General features: G+C 40.6%; 1 protein-coding gene across 15 annotated transcripts in view; it reads right to left on the bottom strand.

Annotated features, from left to right (window-relative positions):
• LOC18421407 (ARM repeat superfamily protein) overlaps window positions 1–21,630 on the bottom strand; it is a 54,125-nt gene extending 32,495 nt beyond the window's left edge. For 8 of the 15 annotated variants that reach the window (XR_016052001.1, XM_020663225.2, XM_020663297.2 and 5 more), the window contains exons 1-13: window positions 21,278–21,630; window positions 20,133–20,318; window positions 19,052–19,141; window positions 18,808–18,881; window positions 18,528–18,683; window positions 18,290–18,407; window positions 17,899–17,954; window positions 15,282–15,336; window positions 15,141–15,197; window positions 14,916–15,017; window positions 13,613–13,693; window positions 13,435–13,487; window positions 13,241–13,310 (exon numbers count right to left, since the gene is read on the bottom strand). Coding sequence is in view for 7 of the 15 variants with exons in the window: in XM_020663225.2 (XP_020518884.1) it covers window positions 13,241–13,310; window positions 13,435–13,487; window positions 13,613–13,693; window positions 14,916–15,017; window positions 15,141–15,197; window positions 15,282–15,336; window positions 17,899–17,954; window positions 18,290–18,407; window positions 18,528–18,683; window positions 18,808–18,881; window positions 19,052–19,141; window positions 20,133–20,318; window positions 21,278–21,382 (1,203 nt within the window). In the remaining 8 variants the exon portion in view is untranslated. Of the gene's footprint in view, window positions 1–13,240; window positions 13,311–13,434; window positions 13,488–13,612; window positions 13,694–14,323; window positions 14,441–14,915; window positions 15,018–15,140; window positions 15,198–15,281; window positions 15,337–17,898; window positions 17,955–18,289; window positions 18,408–18,527; window positions 18,684–18,807; window positions 18,882–19,051; window positions 19,142–20,132; window positions 20,319–21,277 lie in introns of those variants that run through there. The other 7 variants (XM_088861834.1, XM_088861833.1, XM_088861829.1 and 4 more) reach the window with 5 other exon arrangements.
• Between the last annotated feature and the right edge of the window lie 3,213 nt (window positions 21,631–24,843).

Genomic DNA, 24,843 nt, shown 5'->3' with positions numbered 1-24,843 from the left:
CCTTAACACCCACCCTGCCGTCAAAGGGTCAAGACCCTTGCGCTTTGAATAAACCTAGCTTGAAGAGCCCAATATCCACTACTGGACCCCATCCTGGTGGGAGTGTTTCTCAAACCAAGTAAATGGCTGGGCCGGCTTCTGCCTCCAACGAAAATTACAACCACTCAAAGCTTCCCTCAAAACCTAGAGCAGCTAGCTTCCAGGCAACTTCAGAACCCAGAAAGAAAGGTTGCTTCAGTCCATACAAGACTGGGACCTAACCGAGGAACATAGGACCCTCTCCTTAAAAGAAAGACACCAAAAATCCCAACTCAAACTCCAATACCAACTAATCCTCAGAAAGGAAGAAATCTATTAGTGCCACCACTCCAGAGCCAAATGGCAAAATCGGGGGATCTTAATACCATTTTCTTCCACAAAATCACAAATTGCAGAACGTGAGATAACACCATTGCCCAAATCAACACCCGAGAACTTGTCCTCGACCAACCCCCACTTATGGAATACTTAATCACCAATGTTTTCATACAGCTCTTTACGGCCCATTCCGGATCTAAGCCATCAATGGGCAACCTTTGTTTTCATCCCATCCCACTCGAGAAATCGTCTTGGCTAGAGCAACCTTTCTCCAAAGAGGAAATGGTCAAGACAATCTCTGACCTAAGGCAAGACCGGGCCCGATGGCTACCCAATGGCCCTTTTCAAAACCTTTTGGAAGTCCATTTGACCTAACATACTCTCCATCCTTGAGGGGTTTCATACCAAAGGGGTCATCCACAAGGCCATGAATGCAACTTTTATCCCTCTCATCCCCAAAGTTGAAGAGGCTAAGGAACTTAAGGACTCCAGACCAATTAGTCTGCTTAATATCCACTCCAATCATCTCTCAAAGGTGTCAGGCATGGTCATATAGTTTGTTTTTTTTTTACACTGTAACTGTTGTATTGCAAGAGAGAGAAAAGTACATATGTAAGGCAAAGGTGACCCACAAGCTAGGCCATGTGCCCTCAAAAAAGAATTAGAGTACTATAAAAGGTACTCCTGTACAAAAAAGGTAGGCTATGTACAAAAAAGCCCAACCAAGGAAGACAGGAAACAACCAAGACTGGCCACAACAGTTAGCCCTTACAAAAGACAGAGAAGAACAAAGCCAAAATTCAGCAACTCAAAGGTCTAAGAGATCAGCTCCCGCTCCATTTTTCGCTAGGTCATCCGCCAATTCGTTGGATTCCCTCCATATATCTTCCAAGAGACAACGATATCCCAACAAATGTGAGAAATCTCGTCAAAGATTGAAGCCAAGTACCATGGGGGTGTTCCACATCCTGCTGCCCAAGAAACAACATTTTTTGCATCTCCTTCCACAAGGGGAGGTTGTGGCCAGGAGTGGTTGAAGAGTTTGAGACCAGTTAGTAGTGCCAAGGCCTCTGCCAATTGAGAGTCTACATCGCCAATGTTTTTGGAGTAGCTGGCTAAAACAGTGCCTAGGTGGTCTCGAAAGACTCCACCTACTCCTGCCGGGCCTGGGTTTCCTAAAGAGCACACATCGAAGTTAAGCTTGGTGTGGCCCTCCGGAGGAGGGGACCAATGGCTCGATCTGTGCACCCTGAATAAATGGGTTAGCAAGATTTCCTTCCACTGGTTTAAGAAGGAGGGGGGGATTCCTCTAAAGGCCTTGTGATTGGATGCCCAAAAGGCAAGATCTGAGGTGATTTTGTGGAACAAGCTGTGAGCCTACACTTGGTTCCTCTAAAAATTCTGGAGTTCCTCTCCGTCCAAATCCCCCAAATGGTGGCAGCGATTGTGGTTTTCCAGAGTAGTCTCCCAGCGGCAGGCCACGGGTATTGAAGAGGACTGGAATGGACGGAGGGGTTACCCACGAAAGTCCAAAGAGTCGGAGTAATAGACTCCAAAGTTCAGAAGCAAACTTGCCATGAATGACTAGGTGGGAGTTTGATTCTTCATTGGAATCGGGACACCCCTCCGTTGTAATTCATCCACCGTTACAGGCTATCCAGCTGAAGGCCTGCATCTTTGGGGGCACAAAAAATGTCCAAACCTAGGCCACTACAAATCTCGGAGATAGGGGAAAGGTTGGAGGTTGAAGGATTTTCTTATAAAAGGAGGCTACTGAAAAGGACCCTGAGGATGACTCCAAAGAATACAATCAGACCCTGTGTGAGCCAAGAAGCCTGAGCTTAAGATGGACGACATAGAAAGGAATTCTGAAGTTTCGGAGTCATTAACAGGTCTTCTGAAGGAGGGGTTCCAGACTCTGGTGTTTCCCGAGATGGTCATCTCTTCAGCGATAGAGGTGGAAGCATTTGTGGCGAGAGAAAAGAGAGAGGGGACGAGGTCCTTAAAGGGAATATGTCCTAGCCAAAGGTCAAACTAGAAACTGATAGTACGGCCTTCTCTTGGGTGGTAGCGAATGAAATCTTGGAAAAGGGAGAGAGAAGAGAAAGGATTTCCAGGCACCTGATGCCCAATTAGAGGAACGACCTTCCGGCCTCCAAGAGCTAGCCGAGATCTTTTACTTACAGCGGATCACTTGTGTCCACAGCAGATCATTGTGGGTGGCCAGGCACCACCACCATTTACCTAGGAGAGTTGTGTTCTGTTTTCTCAGACTCTGAATGCCCAAACCCCCTTGTACCTTTGGCTGACAGACTTTTTCCCAGTTGATGAGATGATACTTCTTTGTTTCTGCATCACCAGGTAACAGAAAATTCCTCATCAGCTGTTCGAGGTGGCTTGCTACCACCGTGGGCATGTGGAACAACGACATAAGGTAGATGGGGGTATTGGAGTTGCCTTGACCAGGGTAGATCTCCCTGCAAATGAGAGAAACCTTCCTTTCCAACTTGCAAGGCGTCTATCAACCTTGTCAATCACATGAGACCATTGCCTCCTCTTTAGCTTGCCTAGACCGAGTGGCATGCTCAGGTAAGTGGTGGGAAGGTCCTCGACTTTGCATTCCCAGTCCGGAATGAGTGATCTCGTTTCTACTGAGCAGAGACCCACCCCTATCATGGTGGACTTTACCATATTCACCTTGAAGCCTGTTGCAAACTCAAAACACTTGAGGACGGTGCTTAGGGTTGCAACTTCCTGGGGCTCAGCATTGAGAAATACTAGGGTGTCATCTGCGTATTGGAGGTGTGTTACTATAGGACATCCAGTGCTACTACTGAAGCCCGTGAACCGGCCAGAGCAGCACGTGGGGGTGATGGATTGGCTGAATACCTCAGTTGTTATAGCAAAAATAAAGGGAGAAAGGGGTCCTCCTTAATGGAGCCCTCTAGACGAAGGGAAGAAACCTTGGGGTGTGTCATTGATTAGCACCTAGAAGAAAAGGCTAGAATAGCAACCACGCATCCACTTTCTCCATCGCTCCCGAAGTCCATGCGGGTCATGGTTTCATCCAAGATGGCCCAATCAACATGATCGTAGGCCTTCTCCCAGTCGATCTTGAAGATAAGGCCTGGATCCTTAGCCACGTGTCTGGTGTGGATACATTCATGCGCCACCAGGACTCCATCTAGAATCTGCCTTTCTTTAATGAAGGTGCTTTGTGATGGTGAGATCACTAAAGGAAGGACCTCTTTGAGTCTAGTTGTGAGAACTTTAGAAAGGATTTTATAAGAGGAGTTCACTAGGCTAATCAGTCAGAAGCCCTTTAGTTCTTCAACACCTTCAATTTTGGGTATAAGGGCAAGAAAGGCGGCATTCATAGCTTTATGAATTACCCACGATGGAAAAATTCTTCAAAGAATAGTAGAAAAACTTATCTGAGGGTTCCCCAAAATTCCTTAAAAAGTGTCAGGGGGAATCCATCGGGCCCAGGCAATTTATCTCTTCCAAGATCCGCCAATGCTGCGATGATCTCAGGTTCAGACAAAGGTCTCGCTCGAGCCATACAACTCGAAGTGCCGGGAGGGAGTGGAACTGAAGATCGGACATCCTGGGTTTGGGTCCCTGTGGGGCCGAATAAAGAGTTTTGAAGAAGGATAAAATAGTAGCTTCTATCTGGTCCTGTTGATCGAACACTCAATTTCCTACCTTAATGGTAGAGATAGAGTTATCCCTCCACCGGCAATTTACTTTTCTATGAAAGAAACTTGTCTTTTGATCCCCGAGATTGAGCCACTTCATCCAAGATCTCTAGAACCAGAAGATCTCTTCCTTCTTGAAGGTGGAGAAATAATCTTGTTTAAGTTGGTGTCTAATGTTGAGCTCAAAGGGGGCAAGGGGTTTCTTCAAGTAAGTCAAGGGACTGAATAGTAGAGAGTTGCGAGTTTTTCAAAAGTAAAAAGTTGCCGGGGATCGATTTCCTCCATTCCTTTAGAGATGCTTTGAGCAACTGCAGTTTAGTTTGCAAAACGAAACCCACCCAACCTGAGACCTGGTGGGAAAAGAACCCCACCAAGAGGCAATAAAGGAGAGAATGGAAGACTCTTCGAGCCAAGAAAGCTCAAACAGGAAGGGTTTGGGACCTCTCAAGGTAGTCATAGTGTCCAGCAGAATGAGGCAGTGATCTGAGGTTAGTTTGCATAAGGCCAGGGCATGTGAATTAGAGAAAACCTCATCCCAAGCCAGAGAAAATTGAAATTTGTCTAGTTTGGAGAGAGAGGGTTGGAAGGAATGGGCCGACCAGGTGAATTAGTTGCCTTGAAACGGAACATCGATGAGTTCGTTCGACGAGATGAAGTCCGAAAAATCCATCATCCCGGTGGAGATGGAGGAGTTGGAGTTTCTTTCAAAGGACCATATCGTGATGTTAAAATCCCCTCCAAGGCACCAGGCTGGGTGTGGGAGTTCGGCCAACAGATTGAGTTCTTCCCACAGAGACGTTCTGACGGTAGGTGAGTTAGGGCCGTAGATGGCCGTAAATTTCCATGGGAGGCTGTCTGAAACTCTGTTAAAGAGAATGGTGACGAAGAATTTCCCAACATGGGAGGAGCTACGGGACAAATCAGAAGGGTTCTAGATCACCCAGATGCCTCCCGACACCCCTACAGCCGGCACAGCCTCCCATTGGCACGGCTTGCGACCCCACACCTGTCTGAGTGTGGGATATGGTTACTTAGTTTATGTGATTTGAATCACAGTAGGTTGGTGTTTCTGGCACATGTCTACCGCCACCTGGTGCTTAGAGGTCACTCCAAGACCTCTGGCGTTCCAAGCAATCAACTTCATTGGGATCGAGGGGGTGGGTGAAGACCTATCGATCTTTGGGACCTTCTCAACGGAGGGTCAAAGAGATAAACATGGAGCCAGAGCTTGAATGTGCAACAATAGGAGGCTGCTTGTCGTAATTGATACTGCAAGTAAGATTCTTCAGTTCCCTGGATCCTTTAACACTAACCTTGAGCCTGCTTTCAGCATCCGCCAAGAAGAAAAGGTGGAAAGGTCCTTCAGGGCCATCATAAGCGAAGCCGATAACCTTTAGGACCTCGTTGATGTCACCTTGTCTTCAGTCAATCCCATCTAAGTACTCTGAGTCCACCGATTCCGCCTGATCTTGAGAAAACTGGGATTCCAGGGTGGAAGTTGAAAAACTCTGGCCGAGCGAAGAGACATGGTGCCTTGAACTAGAGGATTGGGGGGTGGCAAAGGGTTGAATATGGGATCCAGGGCAGAGGGGGCGAAGGGTGGTGAGGAAAGGGAGGAGGCAAAGAGATAGGGGGCCAAGGTAAAGGAGAAAGAGGGGGGGATTGAAAAAATTCGGATTCCGATTGCGGTGGGTGGAGGTTGCAAGGGTGGGGGGGGGGAGCCACTTGGGTTGGTAGTTAGTGGGGGTGGGGGGGAAGAAAGGAAGGTTGGGGGGGAGGGGGCGAGGTGATGAAAAGAGGGGTGACGAGGAGGGCAAGGCCGCTGGAATCAGTTGAGCAGCAAGGGGGTCAAGAGGAGTGAGAGTGGGTGGTAGAGCTATCCTTATCAGATGTAACGATGGTTAGGGGTAGAGGGGAAAGGTGGATGGGGGGTCAACGCAGGGACCAGACCTACTCGGTTTGATTCGATGACAGCGTCGAGATCCACCACCATGAGGCTAGTAGGGAGTGTGGCCCGTTCCATTTCCAGCAAAGGGATATTGCTTAGAGCGAAGGAGGCCGAGGGTTCAAGGGTGGTGGAGACTCTAGAATGGTGGTAGAGGTACAAGGTAGTGGAAGCGGCATCGAGGAGGGTAGAACACTTGCGTCTTGCGGCTGGGGGGAAGGCAAGGTTGTCAGTGGAGAAAGCGGAGCTTCATCGAAAGGGGGAAGGGAAAGAAGAGAAGGTGGGGGTGGGGGTAGTCGAGAGGGAAGGATGGGTTGGGAGGGGGTGGGGGAACGGAGTTTCTAGGAGGGAAGAGAGAAAAGAGGGAAAAAGTGGGGACAAAAGGAGTTGGGTTGGTGGGCATCCCGATGGATGAAGGTGAAGGAGGTGGACAGGTGTCTACAAAGGGGTTGGTCAACGTTTCAAAAAAAACTAGACGGCCCCAAGGCGGCAAGCCTAGCGCTCTGCACCCAGCCCCCAGGCGGGCACTCAGAACCTTGGGCGCCCTGCAGTACAAGTTCTATATATATATATATATATATATATATATATTATATTTGTGTCAATTTTGCAATTTATTGCATTTGAAAATGTTGTATTATTGTAACATTGTTTTTTATATACAAACATATGAACTATCGCATATTGAGGATAAACTTGTTCAAAATTTCAAAATTCAAACTGTAGAAAATTTACAAAGTTTAATAGGATATGTATTATTAATAGTCTCCAACTCTCTATATTACATAATAAGTGTAAAATTTTAGGATGCTTCTTCAAACCACAAAAATACCTTTGATTCTCATAAATAAGTATAGCTAAGACATTAAGGGTTTAAAGAATTGTTCTTTTAACTTTAGGGGTTGAAAATAATCCCCATAAACCTTTTTTGGGGTCAAAATTACCCCCTTTCCCTTTTGGGTATCTTAAAAAAAAAAAAAAGAGCCCACGTTTCTGGGCGCCCATCAAAGCACCCGCCTGGATGCCCACCTAGGCGCCAGCTCAGGTACATCTGCCCATGTTGGCCCGCATGGTTTTGGGCGTGCGGTGTTTTGGTCCAAGGCGCCTAGACAGGTGCCAGACGGACCGTTTTTTGAAACATTGGGGTTGATGGGTGGCGATGATACAGGCTCCTGTCCTACATCCCAAGGAGGGAGAGGGAGAGGGAGAGGGAAGGGGGGAACAGAGGAATTGATTACGGGTACAGCTGGGGGCGACAGAAGGCAGGTTACAAACGTAGGGTTAGGATGCGAGTCAGGTTGAGGAGATCGGATGGATGGGCCTACAACCGGGGGAGAGAGTTGGCCATCCGAGGATTTCGCACTTGGCCCGAAGGACCAACAGGGAAGACGCTGAAAGGCGAGTGGGCATCAAAGCTAGGGGACATGTCGACCTATACATCCTTGTCGTGCCTCAATCGATGAGGTTCCAAAGGCAGGTCTGTTGCAACGGTGGGTGTCGACACATGTCCCTAGCTCAGAGGGGACAAACAACAGGTGGAAGGTGGCTCCTGCAATAGACAGGGGTTAGAAGATGAGGCATCGTGACGCGTGTTCCCAACGGTGGTAGGTGGACGTACAAAGGCAGGTGGGACATGGCGATTGGGGACAAGGTTGACCCTGGCAAGGATAGGAGAACGCCGATGGTTGTCTCCTGCCATACTCGTCTTTTCGGATTGTGGTCCTGCTGGTCATATAGTTAGATTGGGAGAAGGCCTACGACCATGTCGATTGGGCAATCCTAGACAAAGCTCTTCGTAGAATGGCTTCAACACTCGTTGGAGGGCCTGGTTTCGAGATTGTATCTCTAACCCCTTCTTTTATGTCCATATTTATCTTACACTTACATGGGCTTGTCCCTCTGCATCGGCAAGCCAAAACAGAGGCTATGGAGCCACATCACCTACAAAGTCAACAGAAACCTTGCAGGTTAGAAGGGTCGCTTCCTCTCCTTAGCGAAGCGAATCAACCTTATTAAGCAACCCTCTCCAACATCCCCATCTTCCCAATGTCTTTATTCCCCATGTCATCTGCGGTTGCCAACCTCCTCGAACAGCTCATGAGAAATGTCCTTTGGTTGGACAAAGGGGTGAGCAACAATTACCACGTCATTTCCTGAGAGAAAGTATGTCCGCCCAAACACCTGAGGGAACCAAGGATCCGCAATCTCAAAGGAATAATATCAACCATCTAAGAATGTGGTGGTGGCGCCTAGCAACCCAAGAAGACCACTTGTCGCAAGTCTTCAGCCACAAATACCACCTCCATCCCTCTAGTTGGCTGCCATCTTTTAGGGCCAGCAGCCAACCTTCAGGAGCATGGAGATCCATACTCCGCAACCTCAACCTCTTCAAAGAGAACATAAGATTCTGACCCTGGGAGGCAACCGAGTTAAGTTTAAGTCGGACATTTGGATTGACAACTCCTAGAGGCTTTTCGCTAACCTCCCTTCCTCGCCGAAACGTCCACGGAAAAATCGCAAACCACACTTTGGCAAACTCCAGAATTTGGAATACCAGCTTTAAAAGACCCTAACCGACAACAAAATGGGAAATTTCCTTGCATTGTCCTCCCCCCTTCAACCCTACGTCCCCCACTTCCATCCTGCGTCCCCCACTTCCATCACCGCTAAGGCATGTATCCCATTCATCCCACCTAAAATCCAAGTTTTCAATTGGATTACTCTATCAGAAAGAGCTTTGATGGTGGACCAGTTTAAAGAAGGGGAATGCCCATTCCCAACAAAAGCGCAATGTGCACGGCAAACGAAGAGTCCAATCCCCACCTCTTTATCCACCACAATGTGGCTTTGGCACTTTGGGGGGACCTATAGCAGACGAAGATTTCAACCCCCACCTCTTTATCCACTACAATGTGGCTTTGGCACTTTGGGGAGACGTACTGCAACTTTTCAACGGGTCGTGGGTAACCCCAAAATTGGTTCCACATTCTTCAGCTCCTCATTCCTGCCACCGCGATCGAGGTCGGGTACTCTACTCTGGTGGGCCTCAAAAGCAGACACGCTCTGGGTAATTTAGACAAAAGAAACAATAGGATCTTCCAAGGTAAAAGGACCACAGTGGAGGCACTGAAGGACCAGATCCAAAAGCTGGTCATCTTTTAGGCAAAAAAGCACAAATACTTCAAGCACTCCACCAATATGGACTTCCACAAAATTGGCAGGCTTTGTTGTGCTTACGACCCACCAGCAACACTCACTCTTCTCTATGGAGACCCCTGAACCTGGTCAGACCAAATTCACCTTCGACAATTACTTTCTAGGCCATCCGGGCCCAGCAGGGAAACGGGGCATCTTCCGTGACCACGAAGGACAGACTCTACTCCTCTAAAGTCATCGACTCCAATACTGTTGAGTCCCTTACACTTCTCGAAGGTCTCAAGAATTTCAACCCTAGCTGGAGCACAGCTTTGCTCATCAAACTTTAGAAATTACTATATGGGCTTCTTTGCTCTCGGATTACCCTTGGAGACTACCACACTTTTTTTACGAAATGCTCCACCTTTGCAAGGACATGCACACCTCATGAAAGCACATATGACGCGAGGCAAACACAGCAGCAGATGAACTCGCTAAACATGGGGCAAGTCAAGACGACTAACCCAAAACCATTTTGGCACCTTGTGAGCTCTTGGTTCCGTTTTTACGACGAAACTGAATGTAAAGCTGTTTTTTTATCTTCTTTTTTTATAGCTTACCATGCAATGGAGCTATTGCACATCGTACCCGAACTGTGAGTTGCCATATTTTGTAACTTGTATACTTTTCCTTTTAATACAAACATTAACAAATTCTACAAAAAAAAAGTATTTCTTAGCTCTGGGCTTCGAAGTTCCGGCATGGATGCCCATTCCTAAAGTCCAAAGTTCAACTCACCCATAAACAAGACTAAATATTGCCGACAACACTCTAATGTTCTAAGATGTCTCTCCCTTTGAGGTGGACAACTGGTGGCATTTTCTTTGTTGTTCTGAAATTGCAACTAGGATGAAAGGATCACGCTAAATCCAAGCTCTCATATGTGGGCGCCTTCTGATACCCTACCCTGCAAGGACGGTTCCTTTCCCTTTGTGCACAAATTACCCCCATCAAAGCCACCCTGTCCAATCTTTCCATTTACTACATGTCCATATTTCCCCTCCTCTGACATTGCCAGTTATGAAATCCTTCCTCTTGTCGAGTGAACCCTCTAAGCGCAAATATCATTTAGAGGCCCGGGATAAAGTGTCTCCTGAAATCAGTTGGGGATATTGGCATCTACAATCTTAAGAACATGAATCTTGCTCTCCTCGGTAAATGGTGGTGGTGGTTTGCTAACTACACCCACCTCCTTTGGAGAGAAGTCCTTCTCCAAATATATGGTACTAACCCTCATGGTTGGTTCCTCTCCACGCCAAATGGACCTCTTTGGGTTTCTACAAGAGCCTCTACTCTTACCACCAACACTTCTTGTCCCTCACTTGCTTTAAAGTCAATATTGGCAATCTCGTCCTTCTCTATTCTAACCTTTGGATTGGGCAAAAACCTCTTAAAGACCTCTGGCCCAGACTCTTCCCCCTTGCTAGCTTGCCTAATGGCACGGTAGCACGGTATATAGACTCCCCACAAAACCCCATAGTTTAGACCCCCACTTTTCAGAGATTGCTATTAGACTGGGAATTTTCCAACTTCTTAACTTTGCAACACCTTTAGTAGTTTATTTTCCTTCCTAATTTTGGCTCGAACCGCCTCATCTAGACCCCTTCCCCCTATGTTGTGCTCAAGGTTCCTCCTACAAATCTTTCAATTCCTCCATCCCCTCCAGTCCCTCCATGGAGCTTGGGTTTCCCCTTTACCTGCAACCTCACTTTAGACAGACTCCGAAAGAGAGGCCTAGCTCTAGCCAATCATTGTCGCTATTGTTATGACGCTGACGAGACACATGAAAACCTATCTCGTCACTGCTCTTTGGCTTCTCAGCTCTGGGCTCTCACTCCCAGGGATTTTAATTGGGTGTGGATCGCTGCCAAATCGATCTCACAACTCTTCTTAGAATTTTTCTCCCCGTCGTATCCTCTTACTAGCATATTTCTTTGGAAAGCTTCGGTTATGGATGATTTGTGGTTGATTTGGCAAGAGAGGAATTCGAGAGACTGCAAAAGCACCTATCAAACAATCCCTAGCATTGCCGAAGCATCCCGCAAATTGGTCATTTTCAGGGGCTCCAACAATAGACGCTGAAATCTTTTCCCAAGACCGACTTCTTCTTCAACTGGGCAGACATCAACACTTTTCGCGCTCCAAAATTATCTAGATCCTCTTTTGGTACCCTCCTCCCCAGGGGGTGATCAAACTCAATTTTGTGGGCTGCTCCTCGGGCAACCTGGGACCAAGTGGTTTTGGAGGAAGTTTCCAAGATCACAATGGCCATACTATTTCAGTCTAGCAACTGTCCAGGCAGAGGCCCATGCTTTGCTCGAAGGACTCTAGATTCGACCACTTCTAGGGATACAAGCACATTGTAAAAGGGGACAACGCCAACATCATTCAGTGGGCTAATAGGAGTTTGTCACTGCCCATGGCACCTTACCTCTATTCTTGACCATATTATCCATTTATGCATGCCTCTATGAGTCGGCTTCCGTCAAATCTGGCAGGAGGCCAACTCTAATGAGAACTCATTAGCTGGGGCCTCGTCATAGGGGAACCTGCCTCCGTGTCTTTTTTGACTCACATGTTCATCTGTTTTCTTTTTTTTCTTGCTCTCATGTTTTCTCTCTTCTTCATCTCTCCTATTTCTTTCGTATCTATTTCAATCTCTTGCTTTACCACCTCACCACCCTCTCTCTCTCTCTCTATATATATATATATAGGCAGCATCTACGCAACGCCCATGGGCAAGATGCTACAATGATCTCGCTCATAGCGCCATTGCCGTCCTTTTTTTTCGAGCGGCGAGGATTTTTCAACTGCCATGGACATAACCGTCACGGACATGCTATGTCCGTGGCGGTCGAAAAATCCACGGAAACCGCCACGCGTCGTTCATTGCGGCTCCATTCAATAAACCGCCATGGACATAACAAATCCGTTATAGTGGCGAACACTATTCATTTTCGCCTATAGGCGTTTTTTAGCTTTTTCCATATATATATATATGTGTGTGTGTGTGTGTGTGTGTGTGTTTTTGTAGGTGGTTCAATGGCTCTTTGCTGGGAAGAACAACTACGTGTGGCCTACCACCCAGCTTGCAGAGTACCCATCCTTCAGCTCCCTGTTTTCTCGTCTAAGCACCCAGCATGTGGGTGCCCCTCTCCCCTTACATCTCTGAGAACCCAATAAGCGGGCCGCCCATTCCTTTTCTTTTCCTATCAGGTCTCCCTCATTTCTCTCTTTTTGCTTCATTGTATAGAGCTTATTGGATTGCGCACATTTTTAATTAGCGCATACTTTTTTTGGCTGCACACTTTTTTTGTTCCTCACATTTTTTACTGCACTCAAATTTGGTTACCGGAGTTTTTTAGACAGCGCATTTCTTGATAGCGCTCTCTCCCCCTCCCCCCTCATTTTCCTCTACAGGTACCCTCTCTCCCCTTCTCCTTCGCCCAACTCTAAAACTCAAACCCTCCCCTCACTTCCTTCCTTTTTCTCTCTGCCCCTTTTCTTCTTTATGTTTTGTTACATAGAAGCAAACAGCTTGTGGGATGCTGTTAAAAACTCATCTTTTGTAACTATACTATTTTGTTAAGGACACGGTTTCTATGAGTCCACAGACACACATGTAAAAATGCGGGTCCCTTAATGATTTATGTTTCAAATAGAATTTAATCCTAATTTTTAGGGAATATATAATCTTTAACATGTAGAATATTAATCTGCAAAAATAAATAAATTTTAAAAACTAGAAATGATATTTTTTGGAGAAAATATTTGAACCATTGATTTTACTTTTTCTTTGGAGGAATATTATTTATGGTGTAGATCTACACTTTCTTTGGTGGATGGTGTAGATCTCCAAGCCCGCATAGTAACAGGTGCGGGCTTGGACGCACCAAACAATTCTCCTTTTGTTTATATGTTGTCACCTTCTTCAAATAAATACTGCCTTCCTAGTAGATTTTTAACATGAATTTAATTGATAAAATTCTGTTAATCTGCAAATAAGTGAAAAAGAAACACATGATCAGATAGGAATCTTATATACCTGTATATTAGAAACAACTCGAGCCAATGATTCGACAATAGAGGCCACAACACTACTGTTTTTGGGCTGCCTACGAGACAAACAAAATGTAAATTATGCTAGAAGCATAAATAATGAACAGAAAATCCCAACTAACAACAAAAATAATGCAAACAACTCATCAAAGATGAAAGTTCCAGAAGAAACATCCTTACATGTCAAAATTTTGATAAAGGAGGCGCAAGGTCCGTGCTTCCACACAGAAGCCCTGAGAGAAAGTTAACTTAATTGACTATAAGTCGATTGAGTCAACTAAATTTTAAAACCCAGTTTTTATCATGAACAACACTACAAACAGGGTAGTGCTGCTTAAAGTTCAGTTGTAATGATTACCCTCAGAACTTCAAGAACAAGAATCCGATGCCATAGCGGCAGATCGAGGGCAGTAATCTTGACCAACATATTGAGAAAAACCTGGAAATCACAGCATTTTTATCACTACATCCTTACTTCTTCATGATAACCACAACCCACATTAATGTAGTAACAGTTAGAATAAGAAAAGCCTATAAATTCACATGCTATGCATCAATAAATACCAAAAACAAAAACAAGACAGTGGAAGTACACAATAATAACAGGCAAATGACAAACACAAGAAGAACTTTGCAAACTAAAATGTCTAAAATGAGATGCAACAAATTGTCCAAATACCATGTCAATCCAAATGTGCCACATTTTTGTACAATATCTTGCATTTTAAGCAAAAATACATAGAAAGAAATCTCATTTTGTGCTTCAAGACCGAGGCCTACTATCCCTTTTTGCAGCCACTTAATGGGGAGCCTTAAGCTCAACTCTTACTGGCAGTTCCATCAAGAACCACAGACCTTAATATTGGCAGCAACTTTAGGAATGTGAAGGCAGTAGTGCTACGATGGTATTTCTTAGCCCACCAGGTTTTAGCCACTTCAGCTATGAAAGTCAATGCGCCCCTTATGGTCTTTCAGGTCGTCCATATATTTTACTATGCTACAAATGTTACTACTTCAATGTCCTAATGTGGAGAAAATGGGAGACAAACGTCCATGGAGTATAACAAACCTGATGAGTCGAAGTCTAGATCTAAGCGGTCCAGCAGAGATCTCCTTCAACCATGGTTTGAGAGATTCAGACTTGAGGCTCACGCTCACCTACCTGCTGGGGAGTTAGCTAGAGTGTCTCCAACAAGGAATAGGCTCCCTTCAAACAGCCGTCCTCAACAGGGAGAGAACAAGCATCATGGTTATGCTCTTTTCCACTTCAGCACATCAAAAATGGTTTCCAATGATAGTATTGTCTAACTTGCAGATGAATAAATTGCAGCATACAATGAACTTAAAATGTTGTGCATACTGATCCATTTGTTTCCGGATGATTCTATGGTATTCATAGTATAAAAGCATGTATTACATCACATTTGTCTGTAGATACAAGAATAAGAGGAAGAACAGCCCTAGCAAAACAGCCTCAGGAAAACTCAGACCTCACAAAATGACCCAAAAACAGAAAGGGAAAAGGCAAAAGTGGCCGAAAGGTAGACTTTTGGCTCACATTTCGGTTTCATTCTATGTATATATAACATTTAAATTGTGAAAGTGAATGAGAATTGAAGTGTGAGGTAACTACCAATGGGAATGGGTGATCAAGGGTATACCTCACATTCTGTAATAAGAGATGAACTGTAAAGTCTGATAACATGAGCAACAGAACGCAAGACCAAGCGACGGAAGGAGGGCTCTCCTGCTTCACCTTCAAGCTGCATGAACAGGAAAAGCATGATTGCCACAGGGGAAATCAAATGCTCAATGAAAAGGCGAAGCATGACCAGAACTGGTTGAATTGCTTTAGGGCATTCAATATCCTCAAAAAAATGAATTACCTCAGTGTTTGCACGGAGAGAGGTCATAAGAAGAGAACAGATCTGGTGACGCAGAACCTAGTAAGAGACAAGTTTACTTTTAGCTTGCCATTCAATGTCAATAAATTATTGAATTCAATGGGATGACAATAATGAGAATACCTGTTCATATGGCAAAAGAACTCTAAAAACAGATACATAATTTGACAGAACAAACCTGTTGAGCAGGAAGCATAAGTAGTTTAGTACCCACTTAAAATAAATCACTCATCCAAACACGGATTCTTCCCTAGAAACTCATAATTGGTATGTCAAGAGTGTCTTTGTCCTAGCAAAGCAATATGTAACACCATTCAACTGACCACATGTTTCTCCAATGCAATATAAGTTAGAAAATATGCTGCTAGTTACCAAATAATATACCAATATGATTGACCAGTAGACCTTCAACAAATTCAAAGAAAGAAAATAGTAAAAACTGGTCATTAAAGTATGCACAACTGTAAGAAAATTTAAGAAAAGAACAAAGCTAAACAAATGAATAAATTACTCAGTGAACAAATTATTACATATCACAATAATGAAATAAAATGGAATAACGATGCGTACACTCACTATTTTTGTTTGCTACCTTAAGCTACGGTCCCCACTTGTAGATAAGCAATGGAAGTTCAATAAAAAAAGCCAATCAACATCAATAGAATATAGACCACAACCCTAGGAAATTACAATTTGGAAGGTGCATTCAGTCTGCTACTAGGCCACATTTAGGTCGACAATGCTGGCTCCTGATCAATTTCGCAGTATTAGAGTACCAAACATGGTGTGACTAGCACCACGGTCCAAAGTGAATCCTGGAGAGAGACCAATCGAACAACCCATTTTAATTCGACAACCATTAGGCCCTTGGAAGTTCAATTATGATAGGAGTGTAATCAGCAATCCAAGGCCTTACACCCAAGGTATTATGGGAGCATGGGATCTCGTGGACGCTCAACAAGTTGTGGTTCTTACCTCCAAATTTGGTCATTACGCATTGGATCTGCCCCTAGAGTTAGCTCGATTAAGCCCTCAAGAGAAATTTGGTGTCAGATCTATGGAATTGCGAGCAACCTCACCTCAACGATCAATATATTTTAGTTGCTTTAACCACTATTCATTTCACCAATCGCTCCTCGAATTTCGCTGATCTGGATTTGTGTAAGTATATGGTATTTTTAATTTGTTGATTCACACCTTTAATTTGTTGATTCACAAGTCACAAGCTCTATGATTTGTGTAAGTATATCATCGATAGCAAAGGCTGGCGTTGGCGGCATTATGATGGATGGATCTTCTTAGATTTGATACCAATTGAAGTTAGGATAAGGGAGAAAGAAAATAAATTGTGTACCAGAGAGAATAGAATTAGAAGAAAAAAAAAAGGCAAGAGATTATACCCTCATTTTGCGTGAGAATAGAATTATAAGAAAAAAAAAAAAAAAGGCAAGAGATTATACCCTCATTTTGGGTCAGCAAGGGAGTCCACCCCAAAAGAGAGATCTTTTCACAAGACCCAAATAAATTCTTCTCTACATTTTTCTTGTCCAACATTTACATATTTATAGAAGAAGGAATTTAAAAAAATAAAAAAAAAGTTCTTAAGAAAACCTAACCACAATCAAATTCTAGCCTTTCATCTATTTAAAATTAAATTTCTAGCCCTACCTTTGAACTATCAACAACTAAAGTAAGACGCAATACTCTCACTTAAGTAATTGAACGACAATATAACCTAAATCTAATTTCAGTCTCTTAGAAATAGTAAACAAAACAATAAGAAAAATAGAAACCAAGTTGTATCAAAGCCCCTTTCTCTTCTAAGCTCCCTCCTATTTTCCTTTCTCTATATACATTTTTACCTCTTTGCACTAGGTGAACCAGAAATACACCAATTTATGATGCCAATTATCAATAATAAAGTAATAAAAAATAAACTATAAAGAAATGTCATTCGAATTAATAAAACTATCTCCCTTCAAAAGATCAAGTTGCAGAGTTGTTTACCAAGTACCGAGATGTATACAACTAATAGGTGAACAACTAGTCCCTACAGATTTTTCCTTTCAATGGTGACAATGATCTCTATGGATGTTCCAGTTTCATGCTATTGGGACATATACTTGCTGTTATTATGTGTAATTTGATTCTTCATCTATGTACAAGAGGTTATACGCCCAAGGGGTTTCTCAACATTGTATCTCAAGGGTGTTTTTGTATCGTAACCTGGATGTCTTGTATAAAAGGGACTATTACATTATGCTTAATGAATGAAAACAGACTACCTGAAGCATGAATTGGAAGATTTTAATCCTTCAACCCGGCATCAACTGAATGACAAACTATATATGACATAACAAAAACATGTATTTTATGAGAAAAAAATCAAATATCTCCCAAAGAAAAAAGCAAAGCTGAATGAAATCCTAGTCATGTAATATTTTTCATAGAAAACGCTCAAATATGTTCAAAATGAAGATAAGTGCAACCAGTATTATACTGACACTGGAAAACAAATTCAGGCTAGTTGATATCACTGCCATAAATGCAAAGTGACTAAAATTAACATATTGATTAGCATAGGTGTACATCAACATGTAGAGAGATTTAATCCAAAAACAATTGGAACATAGAGCAAGGTTACAAAAGGCCCCACAGCTCAAAGAAGAATCAGAAAATAATCAATCATTCCACAAATCATACATCAAGGCAGTACAAACAATTGAGGTGGATATCTCACTCAAGTATATCAAGAGTAAATGTTCGCTGGACAGCAATGACTCGCAACCGGATCACCTAATATTAGAGACAAACTTTTCATCAGTGATGAAATAAATCAACACACAAACATAAATAAGGATATTTGAAGTAGTGTGGTGACACATTGACTCAATATAAGATATCTTCTTCTTTTAAAGAGTTTGAAGAAGAAGAATTAGGCCTCTGAAAATAATGACTACAGGAAAGCACTTCATTACAAATATCTAGTTGATAGATAAATAAATCAACTACATACATACACAACACAGATTCCTACATAAGGCAGGTTCAAAATATTACTCAAAAAATAAAAATATAAATAAGTCAATAGAGAATGATACACAAAGAATGCCAAATTATTTAGCACATACAGATCCACCTGCAGCAAGAGCTGTCAGGTCTTCAAGCAGATGAAGCCCAAGCTTTCCAGCATCAGTCAAATTCTCCCTTGCTGATGGTACACCAGAAACAGTATAACCCTCAAATAACCTGTTAATGAATGAACCAATAAAAATTCTCTAAAATTTAATTTTTTAAAAATTCAAACATATATTGGAAAAATTAAATCAGCGGCAACAAATTTCTTAACAGAAGAAACAGAATGCATACGTTGTATGATTTATACTGCGACTCACATCACCACTGACTGATCTAGTCCGAGATAGATGATTTCCATAACCCGCGATACCAGCAGGAAGTGATTCCTCACGAATAACATTATCAAAAATCAAGGCGACAGCCTGCCTGAATGTAGCTGCGGCAGTGCTGCATCAATAAAAAATTGTCCCAGCATCAGGATTTTGGTCCTGGTTAACATAATTTAAAGTAGTGAATCAAGAAAATACACTTCTATCTAAAGTTCAGAACCACATTTACCAGATGCTCTTACCTGTGGACACTATCTGGAGACCGACTGTTCTCAAGGAGACTGAGGATGATACCAAGTGCTTGAGCCATGTCATCCTGCAAAACCAGGAAGATTTTGAAAATATGTTACCGGAATAAAACCAATGCCAACAAAAAAATGGTTCTATGACTCATTTTGAAGCAAGCCTAATTTTGACCAACTCCCTGATCCTCTTGTAAGAAGTAGTAGAGAAAGGTTAACTATACAATGTATAAGCAAATCTGACCTCATCTTGTGGGTGCAAACGCGACTGGAATATGATCAGTATGGTTTGTAGTGTTTTGAGTTGAACACTTTCATCTGCCATTTCAGCATGCTGCAAGAGGATTGAAAAGAGCAATCAGAAGTGATACTGATACAAATACTCAAGATCAAAACAAACAATATAAGACAATCAAGGATGGGATTCGATGAATGTCATATGTATGCATCTCCCTCGATGGGTAACAGGATATGATTGTCAGGAATGTTTTTTCCCTGATTAATATGAGAAAATCAAGAAAAATACAGATGGAATCTTATAAGATGTTGACATGTTACATCCTCATGAAAGCCTCAAGCACGCCCAGCAATGGTCCCAGAGACCAAAATACTCCTGGACACATAAGTAAAACGAGAGATAGATGAAACTAAATAATTAAATGTCAATTTATGGAATTCAAAATAGAAGCACACTCATGCTCCATGCCTTAAATTGATGTTGTGACACGTCGATCCATCAGCAACATAGTGCCAATAAGATATGAATCTCTATCTCAAATAATCCTCTTTCTGAGGATATCCACAAGTCGAATCTAAAAAGGCATATGAGTCAAGGTAGTAAGACCTGATGGGATCTTCTTCACGATAGTATAATAGATCATCTCTATCAGTTTCATATATTAATCGAACACAAGGCTCAAAGCTGTCCGGATGATGCCAGTTTAAATGCAGTCGATAGCCGAGCATGAGTAAAAAACCAATTACGCATGCATGCAGGCAAGAATTCGTGCACTAATGCATAAACATTAATATCCAAATGCAAACAGATGGATGCAATTCTCAATGTGTGTGTATATATATTAAAGCAAAGAAATAGTAGCCTAACAAAACCTACATATACATGTATGTCTGTGTGCACGCATGTGGATTTAAGTATGACAGTAGGCATATATATATTTATTCCCACTCACAACTGACTTTGGCAAATAAAATTACATCAAGAGAACCTAATATAAACATTAAATGACTAGGCAATAGCCGAGTAAGCTTCAGGCAAAATTAGGAATAACAATGAGGATTCTAAATTAATTGAGTAAGAAACTCACATCTTTCAAAGTTGAGAGTATCTCCTTAAGAGCAGATGGTGAAGCAGCATCATGCGAAATGAGCTTTTGCAAACAGGAAAGCCCAATTACACTCAGTTTTACAGTCTTAACCTTGCATGCCTTTAGGAATATCTGCAATATATCCTCATTTTGTGCAATCTCGCCAGGATTTGACAATGTGCGCAGCTGCATTTTCTCATCTCGATTCAGTTACTTGATGAATTATTCTTACAGTACAAGCATATTAAAAGGCCAAAATATTAGAGCTCTCGGTCATTTTCTCAATGGTTCTTTTTGCAACTGACACCTTAATTTTCATGGCAAAATCCGACATGCAATCCAAGCTATCTGGTGGTTAAATCGCATCCCAATGAAACAAAACTCAACAGATGAACTACATCATGAATTACACGAATGAGAGAACATGCATAATTTACATTTTATAACAGAAAGTCCATGAAAGTTACATGAAATCAGTATGTAAAATCAAATAAAATAAAATGAAGCAATTGTTTATTTAGAGGAAAAAACAGAAAATTGTGTGCAAACTACAATTAATTGGTCGATCAAGCAAACGTCCACGTGAACGATAAACATGCAAAATAATGCAAACATACGTAATCTGCATTCTAAGCATTTGACCTCATAAATTAAAACAAAAGAAACCCTAGATAAACATAAAAGAATTATGCACAGATGCCTCCAGTATGGGTGATTGAAACCTTCAAGTTAGATCAGTACAAGACAAAAATGACAAAAACTTCAAAAATAATTAACAAGCACAAGTCCTTACTGAAGCCAAAACCTTAATTCTCAACACAGTAAGCCTGAAGTCAATTAAAGGAACAAGTGAAGCCTTCAGTGCTGTAACATCCATAACTTCTACTTAGATTTTTGCAAAGTTAAACAATTTCTCAAAATTAAAACATAAAATGAAACGAAAACCAATGAATAGCATCTCTTGATTAAGCCAAAACAATGATTGTCGCCATAACAGAGAATAAATAAATGGAAATAACACGAAAAACCCTAAATGCAGGTTCAATATAACCATTTTTCGAAATCTTTACAACATCATAGTTAAAAGCGTGGATTTCATAGAATTCAACTAAGCCTTGACGGATTCAAAAAAGCACTGAGCTAACCTTCAAAATTGCATGCTCTGCGCCATCTTTAACAGCTGGGTACTTTCTCCGAGCTTCAGCGGAGAGAGCACGCAGATCAGACTCCAAAACCGCCATGAAAGCCATCCTTCGGCCTCTGGTCCACCGAGAGTTGCAGATCCTAGGGCTTACGTGGCATACAGATCAAAGATGCCATCAAAACTCTGTAATGGCAATGCAAAATATGAAAATTTCAAAGGAAATTTTCGTAGTGAAGTACAAGAAAATGGAGATGATGAGAAATGGCGATTTGCTTAGCCGAAAAATTAAAAAAAGCGATTTCTCCGAGTTTCTTATACTGTGACACGATACTGTGACACGCACATGTGAAAGACGCACGAAAGCGTCACGCGTGAGGACGATATAATCGTCGCACATGTGTTCTTGGGCGGGAGAGATTAATAGAAAGGTCCCTCTTTTTTGTTTTTGGATGATATAATCTCCGAATTTCTATAAGGTCTAGGTTTTATGAAAACGAAATAAAACCTCACCTCAAATCTTCGCTTAAGAAACATTTTTTGGCAACGGAAATCTCCATAATGACTCTAAAATCAATTTTCAACGTTGACAATAAAATTTACCATTTAGATAATTTATTTCAATATACATTTTTTTTAGAGCTTGAAATCCTAATTTGTTTTCACAACCATAATGTTCAAGCCAAGATGATCGATGTAAAAGTTTTCCAATGTTTAAATTATAACTTTCGATGAGTTATAAGGTGAGGCTTTACTTACTTTGATAGTGTTACATCCCTGTCAAACTATTTTCCTTCCATTTTTAGAGATTAAAAATATTTTGTATATTTTATATTTGGGTGTCGTTTGAATAAGATAATCTTAAACAATCAAAGTTATCGTATCATGCAAATTCAGTGTCAAAAAACTTATGATAACTTAATAATCCATTTTCAATTGTAAAATTCTAAACTCCAAAAATGGTTAAAATCAAGTAGATTTATAAACACATAAAAATCATGAAAATGGACAATCCCGATAATGTATTTCAAGGTGCATTGTTTTTGGGACAGAAAATCTATTTTTTATATAATATTCATACATCTCAATGTCGAGATGACATATTATAGAGTTTTCTAACATCGAAACAGCCTCGTCGATTTTTTAGGTGCACCTTAATTACATATTTCAAGGTTTTAACCTTATAGACACTTTTTCTTTTATATTTTAAACTTAATTTTATTTTTTTATACTAGATATCATATTTTAATTTTATTTATATACCCAAATAAACTTAAGTTTTGGACATCCATACTTCCCACCATCACACACTTAAAAAGTTATAAACAACTTAAATAAAATAACTAAATACCTCTACAGATTTGATTTTAATAATATTTTTAATATATTTATATATTGAATATGGTGAAAATATAAACTCTCTAAATTCGAGCTCAATCTAATATATAAAAAATAAAATTAAATTAAAACACAATACACACTCTCGAAAAGTATGACTTGGGTATAAAATATAAAATATACCGAACTATTTTTTAACTTTGATAATAAAATAGGATTTTCATAAATTTCCCTTGGGTGGAAAAAATAGCAATAAAATTAATTAATATGTCGCATAAAATTTCCTTCATTGTGTTAAATTTTTGCGTATATACCCATAGAAAGTGCCAGTTGGTTTAAATATAAGGCAAGGGGATCGCTCAAAAGGGCATGGATGGCAGTTGTGAGAAAATATATGGGTACCTATAGTCTTACAGAGAGTATGGCCCTTGATAGAGTAGAATGATAGGACATGATACATGTAGCCGATCCCAAATTGTCTGGATATGGTTTGGATGATGATGATGGGTGATATTTCAACAAATACTGTTAGGCAACTTGTGTTGAATGATGAAAGGAACGTTGCCTTGAGAAAACAAGTAAATGATATGAAATTTTGTTTTTTTCCATATAAAATGATCTGAAATTTATATTGGGATAATCTACATTTCACAACCCTTCAAATTACAAAGGTTAATGTTAGAGTGAGTTGTGACGAGTGTATATTCTACTATGATATGTATTTTTTTAAAAAATAGTTGTATTTATGATATATTGCTCAATGTTGTCAAAATCGTTTGGCTTCAGATGAAGTGGCCAGAGCCTTCGAATTTAAAGCAAAAATCGAAGCAAATAAAAGCCTAGTTTTGCCGATTCAATCAGATTCGGGCTACTTCCGTTTGATTCGGATTTGCTTCGGCTGAAGCTTTGAGCTTATTTGGTTAGAAAATAAATGCCTATATAAAAGTATTTTTTTAATTTTTTATTTTTAAAAATTTCTCCATTATTTTTACATGCAAATACTTAATATTTTTATATTATTTATTTTTTAAATACAAAACCTTCCCTCGAATTGGCCAAAGCACTGAATTGTTTTATTTTTCTCACCAAACCGAATAAGATTCCGGAGTGAATATGACAACATTGATATTGCTCATCAAGTAATGGTATTTATGTAAATGTCACTAAAAGTTAGGTGCTTTTATCATTTTTATATGGAGTAAAGTTGAAATTTTTACTAAAAATTAAAAGTAAATAGAGTTTTAGGACACTAACTTCTAAAATACCTTTGTACTATTGTCAAAAAAATTAATTTGTCGTTACTTAATGATTAAGTTACATATTAAAATAAGGGTGTGGTTTCTATGAGGTTGCAACCTTGAACAATCCAATTAAAGGGCACCTCCGAAATTTATCATAACCTATAATTTTATTGTAATTTTTTTTTACGATTATTTCAAAATCTATTTTTGTATCTAATTATAAAATTTTAAACTCCAAAAAAGGTTTATATCAAGTATATCTATAAGTATATGAAAGTGTTGAAAATGGACGGTCTAGATAATGTGTTGCAAGATGCATGATTTTTGGGACTCAATTTTTTTTTTTTTTAATATTCATACATCTCGATATCGAGATGATAAATTAGAAGGTTTTTCAACATTAAAACAACCTTTCCGATAGAATTTTGAGGTACATAAATGATTCTACATTTTAAGGTTGCAACCTTATGCAAACTTTTTCCAATATTTAAACATAAAATAATGAATTTTTTAATAAATACATCCATTACAACTCATTCTAGCATTAACATTTGTATTTCGAGAAGTTATGAACTCTAATCAAACTAATTTATATTTTAGAACTATTATGACTCTTATATATTTTTATCTGCTTTTAAATAGGCCCGTCGTTTTTTTATATAAAATTTCAAGTTGCCCATCAATAACTTATCAAAATGGGCTTTGAAGCTCATGGCAAGTATAAAATGCTACATAGTTCAAAATTTGGTGCATCTCGATATATTTATCCTTTTTTCAATTTTTCATTTTACATAAATTAACGCCTTAACCGGGACACATTTAAATTTTTTCAAACTTGCCATTGAAATATCATACCCAGACGTCAAATAAAAAAAAAAAAAAATCCGTGATTCATAGCTTTGAAATTGGTGCTGAGGCTCCTGGACCAGAGCAATATTCAATTATAGCATCTCGATTCCTTCCATATTTATTTTCTAATAAAAAAATGCAT

The sequence above is a fragment of the Amborella trichopoda genome, chromosome 3, assembly GCF_054954075.1.
Source record: "Amborella trichopoda isolate Santa Cruz 75 chromosome 3, AtrichopodaSantaCruz75HAP2 v2.0, whole genome shotgun sequence".
NCBI classification, from domain to species: Eukaryota; Viridiplantae; Streptophyta; class Magnoliopsida; order Amborellales; family Amborellaceae; genus Amborella; species Amborella trichopoda.
This window is presented reverse-complemented; position numbering and strand designations above follow the sequence as displayed.